The sequence below is a fragment of the Vulpes vulpes genome, chromosome 9 (genome assembly GCF_048418805.1).
Source record: "Vulpes vulpes isolate BD-2025 chromosome 9, VulVul3, whole genome shotgun sequence".
NCBI classification, from domain to species: Eukaryota; Metazoa; Chordata; class Mammalia; order Carnivora; family Canidae; genus Vulpes; species Vulpes vulpes.
The window spans coordinates 16,892,714-16,915,254 of record NC_132788.1 but is presented as its reverse complement, the minus strand read 5'-3'; the positions used below and the strand labels follow the sequence as shown (position 1 = coordinate 16,915,254).

The window sequence follows — 22,541 nt, the reverse complement described above, 5'->3', positions numbered from 1 at the left end:
ATTAGCAAAATTACAACAGGAGTTTCCAGAACTTGTCGGTAAGCTATTTAATTAAATATCAAAAAATAGCTTATGGAAACAACAATTAATTTACTTTCGAAATTGCTATGAGATGGAATCATAAAAGCATTAGGTTCACTTTTCAAGTATATAACAATAAAACAATGCTTTTGCAACCATAAATGATATGTCAAAAGTTAACTTCTATTTTTCTTTGCTACTCAAATTATCTCTGGGTTTGAAAGGAATGTTTTTTTAAAAACTGTAATGTAAAGCAACTTAAGAATTGATGGAAGAAAAAAAAAGAAAAAAAACAATCTTCACCTGCGATCCTTAGAAATAGTCACAAGACTGCAGCTGCACACTCAGAAACTAAGCATCATTTAGCAGTAATTGTAAGGTGCTGATTCTAAAAGCCACAATGGCCCTTTAAGAGAGACAGTTTATCAGTGAAAACATCCATGCAAAGCAGCACACATGATCTTTGTTCCTAAGAATAAAATGTGAAATTGTATTTATGTGCTTGTTCCAAGATTTATCTACATTTCATATGCAGTATTTGACTGAAACTGGAGTATCTCTATAGATAAGAAAAAAAAGAAAGAAACCTGGTTTGACAAAGCATGTGAAAAGCAAATAAAAACCTAAGATAAGAAATTCTGTGTAAAATGAAATACTTAAAAAATTTTCTCCCAATGTTGTATTGTTTCGTCTTCTAAAAATAGTCTGAACCAATTTATACTAGTCAAAAAAAGAACTCTGAGCAAACAGAGGAAGGATTGGATAAGATATTACCTAAAAAAAACCTGACCCTTAATTCAGAACAGAGGCATTCATAGGCAGCTTTCTTATGACTTATTTTTTGCTACATACTGATCATTCCAGAACCTTTGTCAACGGCTTGATACGCATTATTTAATTTTCCCAGGTAAAGAAAAGAGAAGTGTAATGAGTAATATCCCCATATTTGGTTTATAAAAACAATGCAAAATATTTCCAATTTTTAAACTATTTGGTGAAGTGGTTCTCAAATGACAAATTGTAGATACTTTCAAAGCCTCTAAACCAGCGGCATGCAGCACAATTATCTGCAGTGCTTTAAAAAAGCCTCTTAAGTTATTGGGGCCCATTCAGGTGATTCTAATTTACCAGTTAAAAATTTTATTGTAATAGTTGTACATGGTAGTTATAAAAATAACTCTAGCAATACCACAGGCAGATATAAAATTAAAAATACAAGTTACGCTGACCCAACTCCCCACAGGTGATAACTATTATACATTTCTTCTAAACATTATATATTTTTAATTTACAAAGGAGATGGCATTATATATGTTCTGCAAATGGGATCCTGTCACCTAACAATATATTTGAACATCTCTCCATATCAGTACATGTAGGCCCACCTTGATCTTTCAATAGCTGCCTAGTATTCCATTCTTTAAAATGTATTCTCACTTAAGTAGTCCTTCATTTATATTTAAATTCTTTTTTTGTTGTTTTCCTTTTTTGCTATTACAATTAATACTATAATTGTTATCATACATCCTTATACATGCATAACCTATTATCTTTGTGAGTATAGTAAGCAGAATTCTAAAATGAACAGCAATGACCTACAGCAGTGAGTGTGGAATTTGTGGCTATGTTGAGAGTCCTATGATTACATATCATTACAGCAAAAGGGAGATTCTGCTAGGTGGACCTGACCTAATCAAGTGAACTTTTGAAAAGCAAAGGGTTGGGATGCCTGGGTAGCTCAGCGGTTGAGGTCTACCTTTGGCTCAGGGCATAATCCTGAGTCTGAGGATAGTCCCACCTAGGGCTCCCTGTAAAGAGCCCCTGCTGCTTCCTCTGTCTATGTCTCTGCCTCTCTCTCTCTCATGAATAAATAAATAAAATCTTTAAGAAAGAAAAAAAGAAAAGGGTTTTCCCCAGCTGGTTGATCACAGAAGGCGGTAGAGATATATGCATTTAGGCTGTCTGGAAGAAAGCAAACATCGATACTATGAACTGCCTACTGCCAATAACTGGTGAGCTTAGAAAAGATGCCAAGCTGCAGATGAGAACTGCAGCCCTGGTGACACTTGGATTTCAGCTCGGGAGACCCTGAGCAGAGAATTCAGCCACACTCTGCCTGGATCTCTGACCTACAGTAACTGTGATATAATAAATGCATTGTTTCGAACAGCTGAATTTGTGGTGATTTGTTATACAGCATTAAAAAACGTATATACATATTAAAAAAAACGTATATAATCTGCATGATAAATTGCTAGAAGCCAAGATGCTGGATCAGAAATTTCACAGACATTCCAAAATTACTCTTCAAATACTTTATACCAATTTAAACACTCACCAACGTAGATCTAATTTTTAAAAAAATTTCGTGGTTGTTACCTACTGGTTTGAACTGTATTCTAAATCCCAAGGGCTGGAATGATCTGTATCTTGCCCACCTGTAGCTGACTGTCCTGTCAGAGGAATTTTTTTTTTTAAGTTTTCATACTCTAAATTTTTCATTCTAATACGAATGACCTTTTCTTTCAGAATCTACTAGGAGAAAGGCTGTCATTACAACTGCCAACTCCAGTGTAGGAAGCTTCAATGGGGGCAGCCCCGGTGGCTCAGTGGTTTAGCGCCACCTTCGGCCCAGGGCCTGATCCTGGAGACCTTGGGATCGAGTCCCACGTCAGGCTCTCTGCATGGAGCCTGCTTCTCCCTCTGCCTGTGTCTCTGCCTCTCTCTCTTTCTCTCTGTGTGTCTCTCATGAATAAATAAATAAAATCCTTTAAAAAAAAATTTAAAAAAAAAAAAAAAAAAGGAAGCTTCAATAACAAGAGTTACTATGAGTCAAACACTCTTAAGTTGTTACCTACCTGTAAATAAAGGGATTTGGGGGAGAAAGATTGGATGAACTCTTGAGCCTTGGGAAATAAATTTAAAAGTTGTTTTTTTTTCAATTTTGAATATTCTTTGGGAATAAAACTTTAAATATTTTATGATTTATTCCTCCAAGATAATAAAGAGAAATCTAAATAGGAAGCAAAGTAGAATCCATGATCAAATCATCAATTATATGACATTAAAGCATTTGTATATATTCAGTTTTATTTGGGGAAAGAGGTAGATCTCAGAGCCAGACATTACCCAAGAATCTAGTTCAGCTTCCTTATTTTATAAAGAATGTGCTAACATTTTAGAAATCAAAAGTGTTAAAATTTTGTGGGTTCTATTTCTTCTCACTTTATATAAAAATACAAAAACTCCCTAAAGTATAAATTGATAAATCTTTTTAGAGGGCTAGTTAGAGTATGTATCAAGTCTTTAAAATGTTCGGGCTCTCTAACTTAGTAATTGTCTTCTGAGAATTTGTGCCCAAAGTACAAATTCTGGATGATCATTCATTCAACAAAATAACTCAACCAATATTTTTAAGCATCTCTTAGGAGTTATTTATTTTTTTAAGATTTTATTTATTTATTCATGAGAGACACACACACAGAGAGGCAGAGACACAGGCAGAGGGAGAAGCAGGCTGCATGCAGGAAACCCGATGTGGGACTGGATCCCGGGGCTCCAGGATCACACCCTGGACTGAGCGGTGCTAAACCGCTGAGTCACAGGGGCTGCCCTCTCCTATGAGTTATTAGACGCTGTTCTGGAAAAACAACAGTGGATAAAACATGTCCCTGCTGTCATGAAACTTAAATTATGGTAGGAGAGAAAAATAATAAATCTATTTTTTAAAATATAAATCTTATATAAAAATTCAGGTGTTGGGATCCCTGGGTGGCGCAGCGGTTTGGCGCCTGCCTTTGGCCCAGGGCACGATCCTGGAGACCCGGAATCGAATCCCACGTCGGGCTCCCGGTGCATGGAGCCTGCTTCTCCCTCTGCCCCTCTCTCTGTGACTATCATAAATGAATAAAAAATTAAAAAAAAAAAATTCAGGTGTTGATAGATACTATTAAAAAAAAGGCGAGGTATGAGAGTAAAATGATGATATATACAATTTAGAAAAAGCAACCAAGGAAGAAAGTCTCTGAGATGACATCAGTGAAGTAAGGACATAGGTCTTATGAACAGATAGCTAACTGGGAAAACAAGAAATACTAAGTACAAATGTCCTGGGGTAAATTCTCTCAAACAAGCCCAATAGGTTAATATTCACATTGAATGTTAGTTAAGAGTCAATAGTGAGTACCTAGATTCTGGTCAAAGAAATCTTTTTTTTTTGGTCAAAGAAATCTGTGACTTTTTTTTTTTTTTTTTTTTTTATCAAACAATTTTTTTTTTTTAAGATTTTATTTATTTATTCATGAGAGACACAGAGAGGGGGGCGGGCAGAGGGAGAAGCAGGCTCCACGCAGGGAGCCTGACTTGGGACTCCATCCCGGGTCTCCAGGATCACAACCTGGACCAAAGGTGGCGCTAAACCGCTGAGCCACCCAGGGATCGCCAATATTTTGACTTTAAAAAACTCTACCTTTAATAATAGTTTTTTTTTTTTTAACTATTACAGTATTAATGTCATTCAACAGAAATGTCATACAGTTGTCACTAAATTGGCTACATGATAGTGCATTCATAAGATGGAAGACCTTTTTCTTTAATTTTTATTTATTTATGATAGTCACACATACAGAGAGAGAGAGAGAGAGAGAGAGAGAGGCAGAGACACAGGCAGAGGGAGAAGCAGGCTCCAGGCACAGGAGCCCGACGTGGGATTCGATCCCGGGTCTCCAGGATCGGGCCCTGGGCCAAAGGCAGGCGCCAAACCACTGCGCCACCCAGGGATCCCCCCCCCCCTTTTTAAGAACTTATTTATTTATTTGAGAGAGGGCACACAAGCAGGGGGAGTGGCAGAGGGAGAGGGAGGAGCAGGCTCCCTGCTCAGCAAGCCTCTATCCCAGGATCCTGGGATCGCAACCCAAGCAGAAGTCAGATGCTTAAATGATTGAGCCACCAAGGCACCTCATAAGGTGGAATACTTTAAAAATATTAAAATAACATTTTAAAATCCTGTTTAAAAATATTTAATGATACAGAGAAATTTTATTAAAGTGAAAGGCACAATTTATTAAGCAGTGCATATAAAAGCCCAATTTTATTTTGAAAACGTACAAATATACATGCATTTGAACTCTTTCATGATAGGTTTTTATGTATACAGAAAAGAAGACTACCTCTCAAATAGTGAGATAATAGTTTTTTTTTTTTTAAAGATTTTATTTTTTATTTATTCATGAGAGACACAAAGAGAGAGAGAGAGAGAGAGAGAGAGAGAGAGAGAGGCAGAGACACAGGCAGAGGGAGAAGCAGGGAGCCTGATGTGGGACTCGATCCCAGGTCTCCAGAATCATGCCCTGGGCTGCAGGCGGTGCTAAACCACTGCGCCACCAGGGCTGCCCAATAGTTATTATCTTTAAGTGGTTTTACTGTGGACAACTTTTATCTTCTTTGGACTATTCTATGTTTTCCAAATACCCCAAATGTACTACTTTACATACATAGGGGAAAACCACAAAAGTTATTTTGAAAACAAATGTCTTGGTTCTTACCAGAAATAAATAGGAGGCATTTGAGTTCTATTAATTTAGTTTATGTTTGATTCATTTTGGGATTGACAAAAGGGTAACTAAAAAATTTATGTGGTACCTGGTTCAGTTGGTAGAGCATATGACTCTTGATTTCAGAGTTTTGAGTCCAAGCCTCACACTGGGGGTAGAGTTTACTTCAAAAAAAAAGTTCTGGAAAAGTGATTATACTTACATTCTTGTTTGAAGGTGAAATATTCTGTAAGATGCCTACATTCATGATTTCCTCGAAGCAGAAATACTGTTTTGGGATGATTAATCTTTAAACTCCACAAAAACAGCACACACTATAAGACAAAAATAAGTATATATTTTTATTTGTGACCATAATGCATAAGGATAATTTATAGAAATTCAAATGACCTGCTATAATGGCATATCTCATTGCTATTCTCAAATTGAAACATGAAACTTTCTAACTTTTTGAATGTGACATACTGTTGCTCTAAAATCTGACAGATAGTAGTTTCATACATACCTCTTCTTAATTTATATTTCAGTGTTCTATCCAAATATCTATAACTCTGTGACAAAGCCACCTACTGACCCTACCCCCACACTCTTGGTCCTAAAATCAGTATTTTATTTAATGAAGAAACACCAGAGACATTTCCATTAAAATAAGGAATAAGGCAAGGATATCCACTATCTCTGCTATTATTCAACACTGTACTAGAGGTACAGGTAATTAATTTAGACAAAAGAAATCAATTAGAGGTTTAAGAATGGGTAAAGAGGGGCACCTGGATGGCTCAGTGGTCGAGTGTCTGTCTTTGGCTCAGGTCATGATCCGGGGGTCCTGGGATCGAGTTCCACATCAGGCTCCCTGCAGGGATCCTGCTTCTCCCTCTACCTATGTCTCTGCCTCTCTCTCTGTGTCTCTTACGAATAAATAAAATCTTTATTAAAGAAAAAAAGGAATGGATAAAGAAAAAATAAAATAACTCTATTTGAAGAATATATAATAATAGTATATCCAAAAAACCCCAGAAAAATCAATGATAAAACTAACTCAGTGGAACACATGGGTGGCTTAGTTGGTTAAGCATCTGCCTTTGGTTTAGGTCATGATCCTGGAGTCCCAGGACCGAATCCCATGTTTGGCTCCCTGTTCAGTAGGGAGTCGGCTTCTCCCTCTGCTTCTCCCCCATTCATGCTCTCTGGCTCTCTCTCATTCAAATAAATAAATAAAATCTTAAAAAAAAAAAAAAAAAAAAACAGGACAGCCAGGGTGGCTCAGGGGTTTATTAGCACTGCCTTCAGCCCAAGGCCTGATCCTGGAGACCCGGGATTGAGTCCCATATCAGGCTCCCTGCATGGAGCCTGCTTCTCCCTCTGCCTGTGTCTCTTCCTCTCTCTCTCGCTCTGTGTGTGTGTCTCTCATGAATAAATAAATAAAATCTTAAAAAAAAAGAACCCAACTCAAATAATAAAAGAATTCAGTAACATGGCAAGATATAAAATTAATATATAAAATAAATAGCCTTCATATACACAAGCAATAAATAGGACACCTGCCACTTATAATAGCAGCAAAGAAGATTAAACATACAGGAATAAATTTAGCAAGAACTGTGCAAAATTAATACCAAGAAAAATTTAAGACCCTCCTGAAAAACACAAAAGTAGGCAAGAACAAATGGAAAAACATCCCTTGTTCTTGGATAGGATGATTCTGCCTTAGTTCTTCCTAATTTATAAAATCATTGTAATTCCAATAAAAATACCAACAAGTTATTTTCTATGGAAAAATAAACATGCAAGAATAGCCAGGAAACAGCCAGGAAAAAAACATTGAAAAATGCGAACTATGGGCGGATGGAGAATGGAGGGGAACTAGTCTTACTGGACATTAAGAGATACTATAAAGCTTCTATAATTAAAACAGTGGTACTGGCACATATATAGATAAATATACCAGTGGAATAAACTAGCTCAGAAATTAATCCAAGTATATACAAATTTTTTGGTATATAATAAAGGTAGCATCCTAGTTCACTGAGGATAATGATGGATTTAAGTTTTTATTTATTTATTTGAGAGAGAGAGATAGCACATCCTTGCACACAAGCATGGAGAGGGGCAGAGGGACAAGCAGACTCCCCATTAAGTGTGGAGCTCAACGTGGGTCTCCTTGTGGGGCTGCACATGGGACTTAATCCCAGGACTCTGAGATAATGACCTGAGCTGGTCAGATGCTTACTGACAAAGCCATCAGGTTCCCCTAATGATGGATTTCTTAATAAATATCTCTGGGTCAACTGATGCCATTTCAAAAAAAAATTAGATCTATATCTCATGTAATACATAATAAATGACAAATGGATAAGGGAGCTAACTGTATCAAAATGAAATCATGCAAGTTCTATAAAAAAAAGTGGTGAGTTCTGTACCCTTAACGTAGGGGGAAACTTGATTTTTTTTTAAAGATTTTATTTATTTATTCATGAGAGATACAGAGAGAGGTAGAGACATAGGCAGAGGGAGAAAAGCAGGCTCCATGCAGGGGGCCCAATGTGGGACTCAATCCTGGGACTCCAGGATCACGTCTGGCTCAACCACTGAGCCACTCAGGCACCCCGGGGAAAAACCTGATCTTAAGTAATGATTAAAAAAACCAGGGGCAGGGAACCCTGGGTGGTGCAGCGGTTTAGTGCCTGCCTTTGGCCCAGGGTGCGATCCTGGAGACCCGGGATCGAATCCCACGTCAGGCTCCTGGTGCACGGAGCCTGCTTCTCCCTCTGTCTGTGTCCCTGCCTCTCTCTCTCTCTCTCTGTGTGACTATCATAAATAAATAAAAATTTAAAAAAATTTTTAAAAATTAAAAAAAAAACTAGGGGCAAAAAAAAAAAAGAAAAGAAAAGAAAGAAGAAAAGAAAAGAGAAGAAAAGAAAAAAAAGAAAAGAAAAAAAAGAAAAGAAAAGAAAAGATGGAGGGGCTCTTGGATGGCTCAGCTGGTTAAGCATTTGCCTTCAGTTCAAGTCATCATCTCAGGGTCCTGAATCCAGCCCCATGTCAGGCTCACTGCTCAATGGGGACTCTGCTTGTCCCTCTTTCTCTGCCCCCCACCTCACTCCCCATTTGTGCTTTTTCTTTCTCCTGAATAAATTTTTTAAAACTTTATTTATTTATTTATTTTTAATTTTTTTTTTTTAAGTTTTATTTATTTATGAGAGACAGAGAGAGAGAGGCGCAGAGACACAGGCAGAGGGAGAAGCAGGCTCCATGCAGGGAGCCCGACATGGGACTCGATCCCGGGTCTCCAGGATCAGGCCCTGGGCTGAAGGCGGCGCTAAACCGCTGAGCCATCAGGGCTGCCCTAAAAAAAATTTTTAAAGGATGGATAGGAATCCCTGGGTTGCTCAGCGGTTTGGCGCCTGCCTTTGGCCCAGGGTGTGATCCTGGAGTCCCGGAATCGAGTCCCACGTCGGGCTCCCTGCATGGAATGGAGCCTGCTTCTCCCTCTGCCTGTGTCTCTGCCTCTTTCTCTCTCTCTGTCTCTCATGAATAAATAAATAAAAATCTTTAAAAAAATTTGTTTAAAGGATGGATAAATTTCACTATATACAAATAAAATAAAATAAATTTGTACAGTAAAAAAAACTGGCAAAAACTGCTAAAACTACATATTCATTTAACTTTTGACCTACCCTGAAGATATACCTCCAACAATAATACTCACAAAGTTGTGGTGTTATTTTTTATAAGATTTTATTTATTTATTCACGAGAGACACAGAGAGAGGCAGAGACATAGGCAGAGGGAGAAGCATGCTCTCTGGGGGGAGCCTGATGTGGGACTCTATCCCAGGACCTGGGGATCACTTGACCTGAGCCAAAGGCAGATCCTCAACAACTGAGCCACCCAGGTGCCCTGTGGTATTGCTTGTAATAGCAACATTTCAGAAACAACCTAAATGACCATACATTGGACAGAAGGCTTAGCAAATTATGACACACTCACACAAAACAGAGAGAAAGAGCTCTATAAACTGATTTGGAGCAATTTCTAAAATACAGTATGAAGTGAAAAAAGTAAAGTGCAAAAGAGTATGCTACTGTTTTTGTAATAAAGAAGGGATACAAAAAGACATATGTACTTACTCATTTGTGCAGAAGAATTACAGGAAGGATAAGTCAGAAACTAAAGTTACTTACAGTGGGCACAGAGGAAAGGGGTGGAAAGAAGGGGGCACTGGGAACAGTTTAAGAGGGTTCAGGAGAGAGCAGTGCCTCTCAAAGGATAACCTTTTGGATAGCTTTGACTCCTAGAACAACAGTAATGTTTTACATGTGCCTCCCAAAATAAATAATTAAATCAACCAGCATGTGAAAGAAACCCCAAACAGAATACAAACAGTAATAACCCTAACTGTATTATAAATAGATATCAAAGCAACAAAGAAGGGTATGGGGAAAAAGAACCCAAGTAACTTTGGAAAATAGTATTTTGACTGCCTACTACAAGACTAAAGACACAAAGAAATGTACACAAGCGCTCTATCTCTAGTTAGGAAATCTGTTTTCACAGTATGAACTGGCTGATATATACCTATTTTATGGATATACTAATATTGAACAGGCAAGTGAATATACTGTAGATAATGGGAGTAGGAAAGGAGGAAGGCTAGACTAAATCTTGTGATGTTGGACTGTAATCAAAATTCATTCTTTTTAGGGTATATAAGAGACATACAGAAACAAATAAAAATGTACAGGTTGGTATGCTTAAATACATTTCCCAGTTCCTGGTGAGAGGGCCTAGGACCTCAGAATCACTAGGTGTATTGAATTGGGGACTAAAATAAATTTTATCAGAGAGACATATATGCAAATACAGAACCTGCAAATAATGAGACCAATCATATATACTAATTATGAAATATACGTATCTCACACATAGTCTCAAAACACAGCAACAATTGACAGGACTATGGGGAGAATCCAACAAACAGTAACTGTAGTTGGCAATTTTGACACATAAAAAGTAACTCCTAGTTCAAGCAGATAAAAATAACGAAAGTTACAGGGAACAATTCCAAAGAGAATGCATTATTTTCAAGTATATGCAAGATAGTACAAAGAGGCACCTGGCTGGCTCAGTTGGCAGAACATGTGACTCTTGATCTTGGGGCTGTGAGTTCAAGCCCCATGTTGGGTACACAGATTACTTAAAAAAAAATAGTCACGAAAATCTAGTAGGTACCTCAGCACAAAGGAAAGGAGTCTCAATAAATTCCAAAGAATATTATTCAGGTTATGTTCTCTAAATTATATTAATTAGAATCAGTAACAAAATACTAACTCTAAAAAAAAATCCTGCATGACTGGAAATAAAAACCAAACTACTTCATTGTCCTAGGGTTAAAGAGAATTCTTAAATATAAAATACCAAAAAAAAAATAAAAATAAAAATAAAATAAAATACCAAATAATAATAAAAACAATACATGCCAAAATCTGTGGGACCCAAATAAAGTAGCACTTAAGGGGCAATATACACTGACAAGTATATTTATTTTTAAAAAACATATGGAAAAAAATTAAAAACATATGGAAATATGTTTGTAAAGCTAACATATGAGGAGATGCTCAATTTCATTAGTAATTGGAGACATTTTCGCTAAATATTAGAAAGTGAGATAAAACTAAATTCTGGAGAGAGGGCTGTAAGGAAAAATGAACTCTTAGGTGCTACAGGTAGGCATATAGATTGGTACAGCTATTCTGAAGAGGAATCTGGGATCATCAGTTCAAGTATGAAGTATAGAATATGAAGTATATACCTTCAAGTATAAAAGTATATATATACCTTTTTCCCTGGCAATTCCACTCTTGTTCATAAACCACAGAGAAACTAAAGCATGGGAATATCAGTGGATTTATATAAGAATTTTTTTTAAAGATTTTATTTATTTATTCATGAGAGACACACAGAGAGAGAGAGAGGCAGAGACACAGGCAGAGGGAGAAGCAGGCTCCATGCAGGGAGCCCGACTTGGGACTCGATCCCACGTCTCCAGGATCAGGCCCTGGGCCCAAGGCAGGCGCTAAACCGCCGAGCCACCCTGGCTGCCCTATATAAGAATATTTATCACAGCAATGTTCACTGTAGAAAGAAACTACAAACTAGCTGTCCACCATTGAGAATAAGGAACTAAAATGTCATATAGGTATACTATGGAAACTACACAGCAGGCAGAAAGCAATGACCGAGAGACAGTAATCTGGATAGATCTTATAAACATTCTAAGTGAAAACCCAAATCAACAGAAACAAAGCCACAGCAGTAGTTCTCAGTGTGGCCATATTCATCTCAAGTGTGGTGCATTAGCATTACATGGCAACTTGTTAGAAATAGAGATTTTCAGACTCTATATCAGAAAGTGAATCAGAAATTCTGAGGTGGGGCCCAGTAATCTGTTTTTGAGCAACTGCTCCAGGGAATTATGATGCATGCTAAAGTTTGAGGACCACTGAATAGCACCAAAAAACTTATATAAAATTTAAATACTTTATCCACCAAAACCTTACATATTAAAAAACTAATGTAATGTATTATATGTATTCTGAGGTATATACTAAACATAACAGAGATATACATAATAGCAAGAGGGAGAAAAAAATAGAGTTCACAGATAAGAAAAAAAAAAATAAAACAGACAGGGACTTTGCAATGATTAGTAATAAATGTGTCATGACCTGATGAGCTTGATTACTTGAACTGAGATTTTCCCACCTCCCAAAAAGGAAAGACTTCAAACTTCTAAATCCCAGGTGCTTATGAATAAGCCTAATCTAAATCACCAACATCTCCTGCCCATGTACTGGATTAGAATCCTAACTGGCCTCCCTGTACCCACCCTTAGGCTTCCACAGTCAGTTTACCACAAAACAGCCAGAGTAACTAGTTTTGTTTTGTTTGTTGTTTTAGAGAAGGAGGGGGAAGGGGAAGAGGGAGAGAGAATCTTTTTTTTTTTTTTTTTAAGATTTTATTTATTTATTCATGAGAGACACATTGAGAGAGGCAGACACAGGCAGAGGGAGAAGCAGGCTCCATGCAGGGATTGACATGGGACTTGATCCCAGGTCTCCAGGATCACGCCTTGGGCTGAAGGCAGCGCTAAACCGCTGAGCCACCAGGGCTGCCCAGGGAGAGAAAATCTTAAGCAGACTTCCTGCACAGCAGGTGCCTGACATGGGTTCAGCTCCATCTCACAACCCTGAGGTCAGGAGCTGAGCAGAAATCAAGAGTTGGCATCAGACTGAGCCAGGTGCCTCAGAGTAACTGCTTTAAAATATAAATGTGAATATGTCACTCCTCAGCTCAAAACAATCAATCTCCAATGGCTTCCTATTGCATTCAGAATAAATTCCTTACTATGGTTTGAAAGGGCTGACATCATCTAACCTCTGCCTATCTTTCTGATCTATCACCTACAACTTCCCCTTACTCATTATTATTTCTGGCAAAATTGGCCGTGTAACGATTCAAGGACTGCATAAGTCTTCCTCCAGCCTCAGAGCTTTTATACTTAATATGTTCTCTGCTGGAATGTACTCACCCCTCCCCCAACCCGGACTGCATAGGCAAGACTCATTCCCTCAGGTCATTCAAATTTCTATTCAGATGTTAACTCAAGTAGGCCTTTCCTAATCTCCAACTAAATTAGCTATCCTTGCGGGTCTTATAGCCGCTAACCCTGATTTGATTTTCACAGGCATAAACAAATACACAATGCAGTCCTTTTCATTAGAAAACATGTATGGGACCTGTCTTTGCTGGTTCATCTCCATCCCCAGAATTTAACCGTGCTTCTCAACAGAGGTACTACTGACAATCTGAAAAGCGTGGTTCTTTGTTGTTCAGGAGTTTCCTGCACATTGGATGATATGTTTCCCTGGACCCAGCTCATTAAATGCCAGTAGGACTTCTCAAGCATTTTGACAAACTATTCATTCATATGTCTTTGTACATAATTATGTGTACATCTGCAGTATTTCTAAAAAATAGAACTGTTGTATCAAAATATATGTACATTTCAGGACACTGCAGAACAAACAAGAAACTTAAATATGTGGATATACACAAATATACTTAGATGCCTTTTTTTTTTGGTTGACTTTGTTTTTGATATATATCAACTTGCACAGAATATTCCCCAAAAAATATACATTAAATTTTAAATGAAATAAGTCAGGCAGAGAAAAACAAATACCATATGACTTCACTTATTTGTGGAATTCAACACAAAACTGAATAAATAAACATAAAAAGCAGAATCAAATTCATAAATACAGAGAACAAATTGATAGTTGCTAGAGGGGAGGTGTGTGGAGGGACTGACAAAATGGGTAAAGGGAGTAAGAGGTATAGGATTCTACTTATGGAATGATTAAGTCAAAGAAATAAGAGACAGTATAGGAAATACAGTCAATGGTATTGTACTAGCATCGTATATTAGCTACACTTGTGGTGAGCATAGCATAACTTATAAACTTGTTGAATCACTATGTTGTACACAATATAACATTGTGTTAATTATACTTAAAAAAAAAAAAGACAGGGGGATCCCTGGGTGGCTCAGAGGTTTAGGGCCTGCCTTCAGCCCCGGGCATGGTCCTGGAGTCCTGGGATCCAGTCCCACATCAGGCTCCCTGCATGGAGCCTGCTTCTCCCTCTGCCTATATCACTGCCTCTCTTTCTGTCTCATGAATAAATAAATAAAATATTTTTAAAAAATCACTTCTTGGGGCACCTGGGTGGCTCAGTGGTTGAGCATCTGCCTCTGACTCTGTTCATGATCCTGGGGTTCTGGGATCAAGTCCCGCTTGGGGATCCCTGAAGGGAGCCTGCTTTTCCCTCTGCCTATGTCTCTGCCCCCTCCCCTTCTCTCTCTCTGTCTCTCATGAATAAATAAATAAAAATCTTAAAAAAAAAAAAAAGAATATGACTCAAGGAAATACCAGAAATGCTATTAAAAATTTATTTGAAAAGATATTAACTGCAGCAATATGCAAAGTGGAAATAACTAGAAAATGACCACTTGTAAAAGTAATAAATATGCAATTAAATATGGCTTAAGCCACAGAGACATTTAAGTAATTTAGGAAGAAACAAGAAATCAGATGCCCAGTTTAGTGTATCAGCTCAGTACTGTCACCAAGAAACCATGCCCTCTCTCTTTGATCTGTAATTCACAGCAGGTCTGCTTTTCATTCTTAGCCCTTCCACATGGCCACAAAGTGGCTGCTACAGTACATTTGAAATGACAAGGTGAAATAGTGCTCAAAAGCTTTCACCTTGCGAGAGTCTTTTCATCTGGAAACAAGTATTCCAAAGTACCCAAGTGTGTGTGCACCCTCACACCAAAATATACACAGCAGAGTTCCCATTACATATTACTGGGCAAAACAGAATCCCATGTTTACCCTAGACCAATCACTGATGACAGGGAATTAATTCACATGAGTAGCTCAGACCAATTAGAATTCATTCCCTGAGGTTGGGTTAAAGGGCCTCCTTTCCTGAAATCAAGGTTCTCTCTAAACCCCCAATCTCATTTATCTGAACAAAATAGGTATTTTGATAGTAAGGAAGAAGGAGAGAAAAGATGGGCAACAAGCAGTACCTGCTAAAAATTACCTGCTAATAATTATCCAACAATAGGAGAATGGTGAAGTAATTTATGATATTTTTACCATTAACCATATTTTGGAGAGATTTTTCCAAATAACAGAGAAAAATGCTTTCAATACAATACTGAATGGGGACAAAAAGACTACAAAAAGGAAATGTACAAAAATGATTTCAATTTTCTTTAAAAGAGATATATGCAGGGGGATCCCTGGGTGGCGCAGCGGTTTGGCGCCTGCCTTTGGCCCAGGGCGCGATCCTGGAGACCCGGGATCGAATCCCACGTCAGGCTCCCCGGTGCATGGAGCCTGCTTCTCCCTCTGCCTGTGTCTCTGCCTCTCTCTCTCTCTCTCTCTCTCTCTGTATGACTATCATAAATAAATAAATAAATAAATTAAAAAAGATATATGCATATATAAAAGAAGAAGAAAGACTGTAAGAAAATATAAGATGTTGGTGCCTGTCAGTGGAGCAGGCAACTCTTGGTTTCAGGGTTGTGAGCTTGAGCCCCACATTGGACATAGATTACCCAAAAAAAATCTTTAAAAAAAAAAAAAAGAAAGAAAATACAAGATGTTAACAGTGATTATATCTGATTTATAATATATTTTTTTAAGATTTTATTTATTTATCCATGAGAGACACAGAAAGAGAGAGACAGAGACATAGGCAGAGGAAGGAGAAGTAGGTTCCATGCAGGGAAGCCTGATGCAGGACTTACTTGATCCCAGGACTCTGGGATTACAACCTGAGCCGAAGGCAGATGCTCAACCACTGAGCCACTCAGGTGTCCCAAAAGTTTTTGTTTTCTTAGATTCTACATTTCCAAATTTTTCTACAAAAATGAACTATTTATGGGCACCTGGGCACCGTGAGTCCTACATTGGGCTCTCTGAATGGAGCCTGCTTCTCCTCCCTCTGCCTATGTCTCTCTCTCTCTCTCTCTCTCTCTCTCTCTCTCTCTCTCTCTCTCGTCTTTCATGGATAAATAAAACCTTTAAAAAAAAAAGTGAACTATTTACAACAACAAAAAATTGTAATAAGGGCTCCATTACCTATTTGCATCCATTTGACAAAAACATCATATTCATGCTTATTAAGGACACTGATAAAAAAAATGGTTCAAATATATACTTGTATTATATTGGACTAATCTGTTGCCTACAGAAGTTTATAACCTTAGTGGTTTACAAATAAGTGACTTCCAACTAACACTACATACACCCTGATGTTTACTTTTAAAACTGGGATAAAATAGCATTGTCACTGGGACACCGAGGTAGCTCAGTGATTGAAGGTCTTTCTTTGGCTCAGGACATGATTCTGGGGTCCCAGGATTGAGTCCCATTATCAGGCTCCCTGCATGGAGCCTGCTTCTCCCTCTGCCTGTGTCTCTGCCTCTCTCTCTCTCTCTCTCATGAATAAATAAATAAAATCTAAAAAAAAGGAAAAAAATAGCATTGTCACTTTACAGTTTTAATCCATTTATCTCTTCAGCTATTCCAGAAAAATCCTTTAAGTTAGTCAAACATCAAATAACAAGATAAAATCAAACTGATTTATTAACATTCATTCATTCAACAAATATGGATTCAGTGTCTACTGTCAGGCAATATGCCAGTTCCTAATATGAAGAATACTGCAAAAAATTAAATTAGCATTTTTGTACGATTACTGAAAGATCTGTTTATAAGTGCATCTTTTCTAATAGACTGTCAGCTCCTTTAGAAAGCATGAATCTTTTTTTTTTAAGATTTATTTATTGGGATCCCTGGGTGGCACAGCGGTTTAGCGCCTGCCTTTGGCCCAGGGAGCGATCCTGGAGACCCGGGATCCAATCCCACGTTGGGCTCCCAGTGCATGGAGCCTGCTTCTCCCTCTGCCTATGTCTCTGCCTCTCTCTCTCTCTGTGTGACTATCATAAATAAATAAAAATTTAAAAAAAGAAAAGATTTACTTATTATTTTCAAGAGTGTGTGAACATGGGGAATAGAGGGCATGGAGGGGCAGAGGGAGAGAAAGAATCCCAAGTAGATTCCCAGCTAAGCATGCAGCCACGAGGGGCTCAATCTCATGATCCTGAGAGCATGACCTGATCAGAAATCAAGAGTTGGATGCTTAACTGACTGAGCCATCCAGGTGTCCTGAAAGCATGAATCTTAAAAAGAAAACAAACAAAAAATAGAAATCATGAATTTTATTCATTAATTTATCTTTTTTTTTTAATGTTTTTATTCATGACAGACACACACACACACAGAGGCAGACACAGGCAGGGGGAGGACCAGGCCCAATGCAGGGAGCCCGATGTGGGACTTGATCCCAGATCTCCAGGATCAGGCCCCAGGCCCAAGGTGGCACTAAACCCCTGGGCCACCAGGGCTGCCCCATTAATTTATCTTAAGAGCCTGCCATAAAGTTGGCAATCAGGAAACGTTTGTTGGTGAATGAGGAAAAAAATGTATAACAGAAAATATTCTGAATATAGTATATGTATATAAAAATCATTATGGATTTTTTTGATGTATGCTTTACTGAACATACTGATGCACTGAAACTATTTATAAATGCGTGAGTTGATAATCTGAAGATGATTTGGTACAATATTATCTTTTTAAGAAGTTGTTTCATTGGGGCAGCCGAGTGGCTCAGCAGTTTAGCGCTGCCTTCAGTCCAGGGCATGATCCCAGAGACCTGGGTTCGAGTCCCACATCAGGCTCCCTGCGAGTAGCCTGCTTTTCCCTCTGCCTGTGACTCTGCCTCTCTCTCTCTGTGTGTCTCTGCCTCTGTGTGTGTGTGTCTCTCATGAATAAATAAATAAATAAATAAATAATCTTTAAAAAAAAGTTTCATTAAACAGAACTAAAAATTTAGTAAGCTTTGTATTCTTCTCGTCAGCTTCTAAAACCTCTTCATGCTAACAAATAAACAAATAAGTACACATTCAATATGTCTTTCAAAATCCATACTTTTGACTGTCTATTGAAACGTGAATAGAATAGAAATGAATTAGAATAGAAATAGAATAGAAATAGAATAGAAATGAATAGAAGTGAATGAATAGAAAGTAGGAATCTTTTCTTTTTTAGGCTATGTTTGCTTCCCTTTTTATCTTATTTATTGAACTACAGTTGATATACAATATTATATTAGTTTCTAGTGTACAACTTAGTGATTTAATAATCCTATACAATATGCAGTGCTTACCACAATAAGTGTAGTTATCACCTATAACCCTAGAAAGCTATTTTTTTTTAAGATTTTATTTATTTATTTATGAGAGACACAGAAAGAGAGGCAGAGACACAGGCCGAAGAAGAAGCAGTCTCCACGCAAGGAGCCTGATGTGGAACTCAATCCTAAGAATCCGGGATCAGACTCTGAACCAAAGGCAGATGCTCAACTGCTGAGCCACCCAGGCAGGCGTCCCAACCCTACAAGTTATTACAGTATTACTGACTATATTTTTGGTGATGTACATTTCATCCCTGTGACTTATTTATTTACAGACTGGAAGTCTGTACCTCCTAATCCCCTCTATCTATTTTCCCAAATCCGTACATCCCCCCCCCCCCCCCCCCGGAACCACCAGTTTGTTCTGTGTTTATAAGTTAGCTTCTGTTTTGTTTGTTCATTTGTTTTGTTTTTTACATTCCACATAAATGAAATCATATAGTATTTGTCTTTCTCTGTCTTATTTCACTTAGCATAATATCCTCTAGGTCCATCCATGTTGTTGCAAATAGCCACTTTTCATTCTCTTTTATGTCTGAGTAATATTCTATTATATCCGGTATATATGTATATAGAACACATCTTTATCCACTTATCTATTAATGGACAGTGAGATTACTTAGAATAGAGAGACATTTCAATGGTACAGTCTGCAAGTATCATCTCCACCCATCCCAGGTCCCTACTTAGAGACCTTGGGAATTTACTGAGCAGCAGGGAAACAATTATTTTCTTAGCTTCTACCACTACCTTTTTTTTCTTTTTTTTAAGATTTTATTTATTTATACATGACAGACACAGAGAGAGAGGCAGAGACACAGGCAGAGGGAGAAGCAGGCTTCCTGCAGAGAGCCCGATATGGGACTCCATCCCAGGACCCCAGGATCATGACCTGAGCCAAAGGCAGAGGCTCATCCACTGAGCCACCCAGACATCCCTCTATCACTAACTTTTGTCCTCACAGATGACACTAAATTAATCTGAGTCACTGGCAGGTAACACCAAACTTTTCTGATTCATTAATTTAGAACACTCATCTAACTAAAAAGGACAAGCTATTTCTCTTGTGTATCTTTCTAGCATCTTTAGAATGACTGCTGCTTTTTTTGGTTGAGCACTAGGTAGGAGAGTTGACTTGGATCTAGGAGTGATGCTGCAAAAACAATAAACTTTTAACTGCCATAAATAGGGATCCCTGGGTGGCTCAGCGGTTTAGCGCCTGCCTTTGGCCCAGGGCGTGATCCTGGAGACCTGGGATCGAATCCCACGTCGGGCTCCCGGTGCATGAAGCCTCTGCCTATGTCTCTGTCTCTCTCTCTCTCTCACTGTGTGCCTATTATAAATAAATAAAATAAAATAAAATAAAAAATTTAAAAAAATAACTGCCATAAATACACTAAGTACAGTGAGACTATATAACACTATGAAGGAGAAGCACAACTAAAGACTACAAGAACAGCAAGCAGACTCAATTTCTCATCTCATGTTTATTCTGGACACATTATAAATTCAATTACCTGCACTATTTCAAGTTACTTCTCTTTTATTTGCCAAGCATGTATACATAGCTGCATCAATGGACATTAAATATGAATGTGCTTTGGTTCCACTTTACTCAAGTCATTGCATTAGGGTCTAAAACAGTTTTTTTTTTTTTTTTTTTCTAAAACAGTTTTATCTTTTATACATAACAGTTTACACTTTAATTCTTTCTTTTTTAAAGATTTTATTTATTTTTTTGAATGATCAGGGAGAGGAGCAGAGGAAGAGGGAGAGAGAGAACCCCAAGAAGTCTCCATGCCCAGTGTGGAGCCAAACCCTGACATCATGATCTGAGCCGAAACCAAGAGTCGGATGCGTAAGCAACTGAGCCACCCAGGCCCTCCTACTTTAATTCTAATCATTTTTTCTCATCATTCAATTTTTGAAATATATTTAAGTAAATTATGGGTTTAGATTAACTTCATTAACTTTATTTTTTCCTTCAGTGAATATTTATTGCTTACTATGTGCAAGAATATCAAAAATTATTCCTACAACATGCTAAATGACTGCTTATTTAGCATTGGAAGCTAATTTAAGAGTAAATTGCAGCCCAGCAGCTTATGGTTTTATAAATAAGGTCTGCTAATTCAAGCCCTGTTTAGGAGGAATAATAATTTATGTCATTTATATACAGCCTATACACTATTTTCAAGAGAAAAGTTTGGTAAACAATTTATTTGCAAAGCTGAGTTAATATAGCTTTCTATATGTCTACTACATACAGAAGCTACAAGAAGGAATAGACCTTTCTTATATAAATGAAAACATTTTTCCAACACTTTAATACTCAAAGTAACAAAGTTTATAAATTCTGCCAGTGTTCTCATTTAAATTTCTTCTGCTGAAGAATGGAAAGCAAATTTCTTTTTTTTTTTTTTTAAGATTTTATTTACTCATGAGAGATACAGAGAGAGAGAGAGAGAGAGAGAGAGAGGGGCAGAGACACAGGCAGAGGGAGAAGCAGGCTCCATGCAGGGAGCCCGACATGGGACTCGATCCTGGGTCTCCAGGATCACGCCGTGGGCTGCAAGCGGCGCTAAACCGCTGCACCACCGGGGCTGCCCCAGAAAGCACATTTCTAAAAAAAAGACAATATAATTGTTCCAAGGTATCCAGTTTAATTTTTACCTCTATACTGAAATAGCCTCTGTCCACATAGTCACCCAGAAAGAGGTAGCGCGTGTTACTAGGTGATCCCCCAACTTCAAACAACTTCATCAGGTCAAAGAATTGTCCATGAATGTCACCACACACTAGGAAAAAGGACACAAGGTGAGGTGAAAAATTGTATCTTATAAGAGAAGGACAGTACACCAATAAGATCACAGTTTAACTTTTAACTTAACCTCACTTTAGCTTTTGACTGGATTGTCCTATAATTGTAGTCAATCTACCAGTACTGGAAATATTAGGTATTTTAAATTGTATTTCTTCGATGAACAAACATACTGAACAATCCCTAAGACTATTTCATAATTCCTAGAAAGATTATCATACATCTTAGTTGGTTATTTGTAATCATTTCTCAAATTTGCCACTGTGCAAACACTTCTCTTACCCGTGATTGGAGCCTCTACTTCTATCATGGTCTTCTCTTGTCTCAGGATGGCAGCCCCATCATTGATTATTTTTAATGCTACTTCCTCTTCCAGTCGCCCTTCCTTCACCAAATGGTTTTTCAAAACATCAATTTTAGGCTTCCCATTCTCAAATACTTCCTTCAAAGTAAGCCGTTGGGTTGGAGGAAAGGGAACAGCTAGAAAGAGAGGAAAAGTAATTTAAAATACTTAAACGTAGAGAGAACTGTGAACCCATTTCTTTTACATAACAAATTATACCTAATACATCACTATGATTTCACAACCACAGCACTAGAATTTTATGGGGAAAAAAATCTAAGATACTGTATGTTACAGATGATTCTAATTTTTAAAAAAGCCACAGTTAAAGTGTTTAAAAGATGTATGTGTGGAACGCCTGGGTGGCTTAACGGTTAAGTGTCTGCCTTCAGCTCAGGGCGTGATCCTGGAGTCCCAGGATCGAATCCCACACCAGGCTCCTGCCTGGAGCCTGCCTCTCTCTCTCTCTCTATCTCTCTCTGTATCTTTCATGAATAAATAAATAAAATCTTAAAAAAAAAAAAAAAAGAAATCAACACTAAAGGGCATTTATTTTTCCAATGAACTGACATAATGGAACTGTTTTAAAAGTCTGACTTCAGCTCCTGATCAGGGTAATGAATCATAGTTGTATACTTTATTATGAAAAAGCAGTTGCTTAAAATATTACTGATAGCAAGCATATCACTAACTGAATGGAGCTGTTCCTCAGAATTACTTATTACAGTGATACAGCATAAACTCGAGAATACCAGATAAGGAAGGTCTAGCTGTGTTTTCTAATCGGAAATGCTAAAAGACAACTTCAGTTTACGTCTGATATAAAGTTCATGTAATATCATGGTAAACTAGCAACTTTAACAGAAAAAAAATTTTTGACTTTAAAATTGGCCATCGGGATGCCTGG

At 37.7% G+C, this 22,541-nt stretch overlaps 1 protein-coding gene across 3 annotated transcripts in view; it reads right to left on the bottom strand.

The window, feature by feature from the left end:
* PPP3CC (protein phosphatase 3 catalytic subunit gamma) overlaps positions 1-22,541 on the bottom strand; it is a 106,834-nt gene that overhangs the window by 42,832 nt on the left and 41,461 nt on the right. For all 3 annotated transcript variants that reach the window (XR_011994156.1, XM_026007944.2, XM_026007945.2), the window contains exons 2-4: positions 21,574-21,771; positions 21,144-21,268; positions 5,776-5,887 (exon numbers count right to left, since the gene is read on the bottom strand). Coding sequence is in view for 2 of the 3 variants with exons in the window: in XM_026007944.2 (XP_025863729.1) it covers positions 5,776-5,887; positions 21,144-21,268; positions 21,574-21,771 (435 nt within the window). In the remaining variant the exon portion in view is untranslated. The remainder of the gene's footprint in view (positions 1-5,775; positions 5,888-21,143; positions 21,269-21,573; positions 21,772-22,541) is intronic.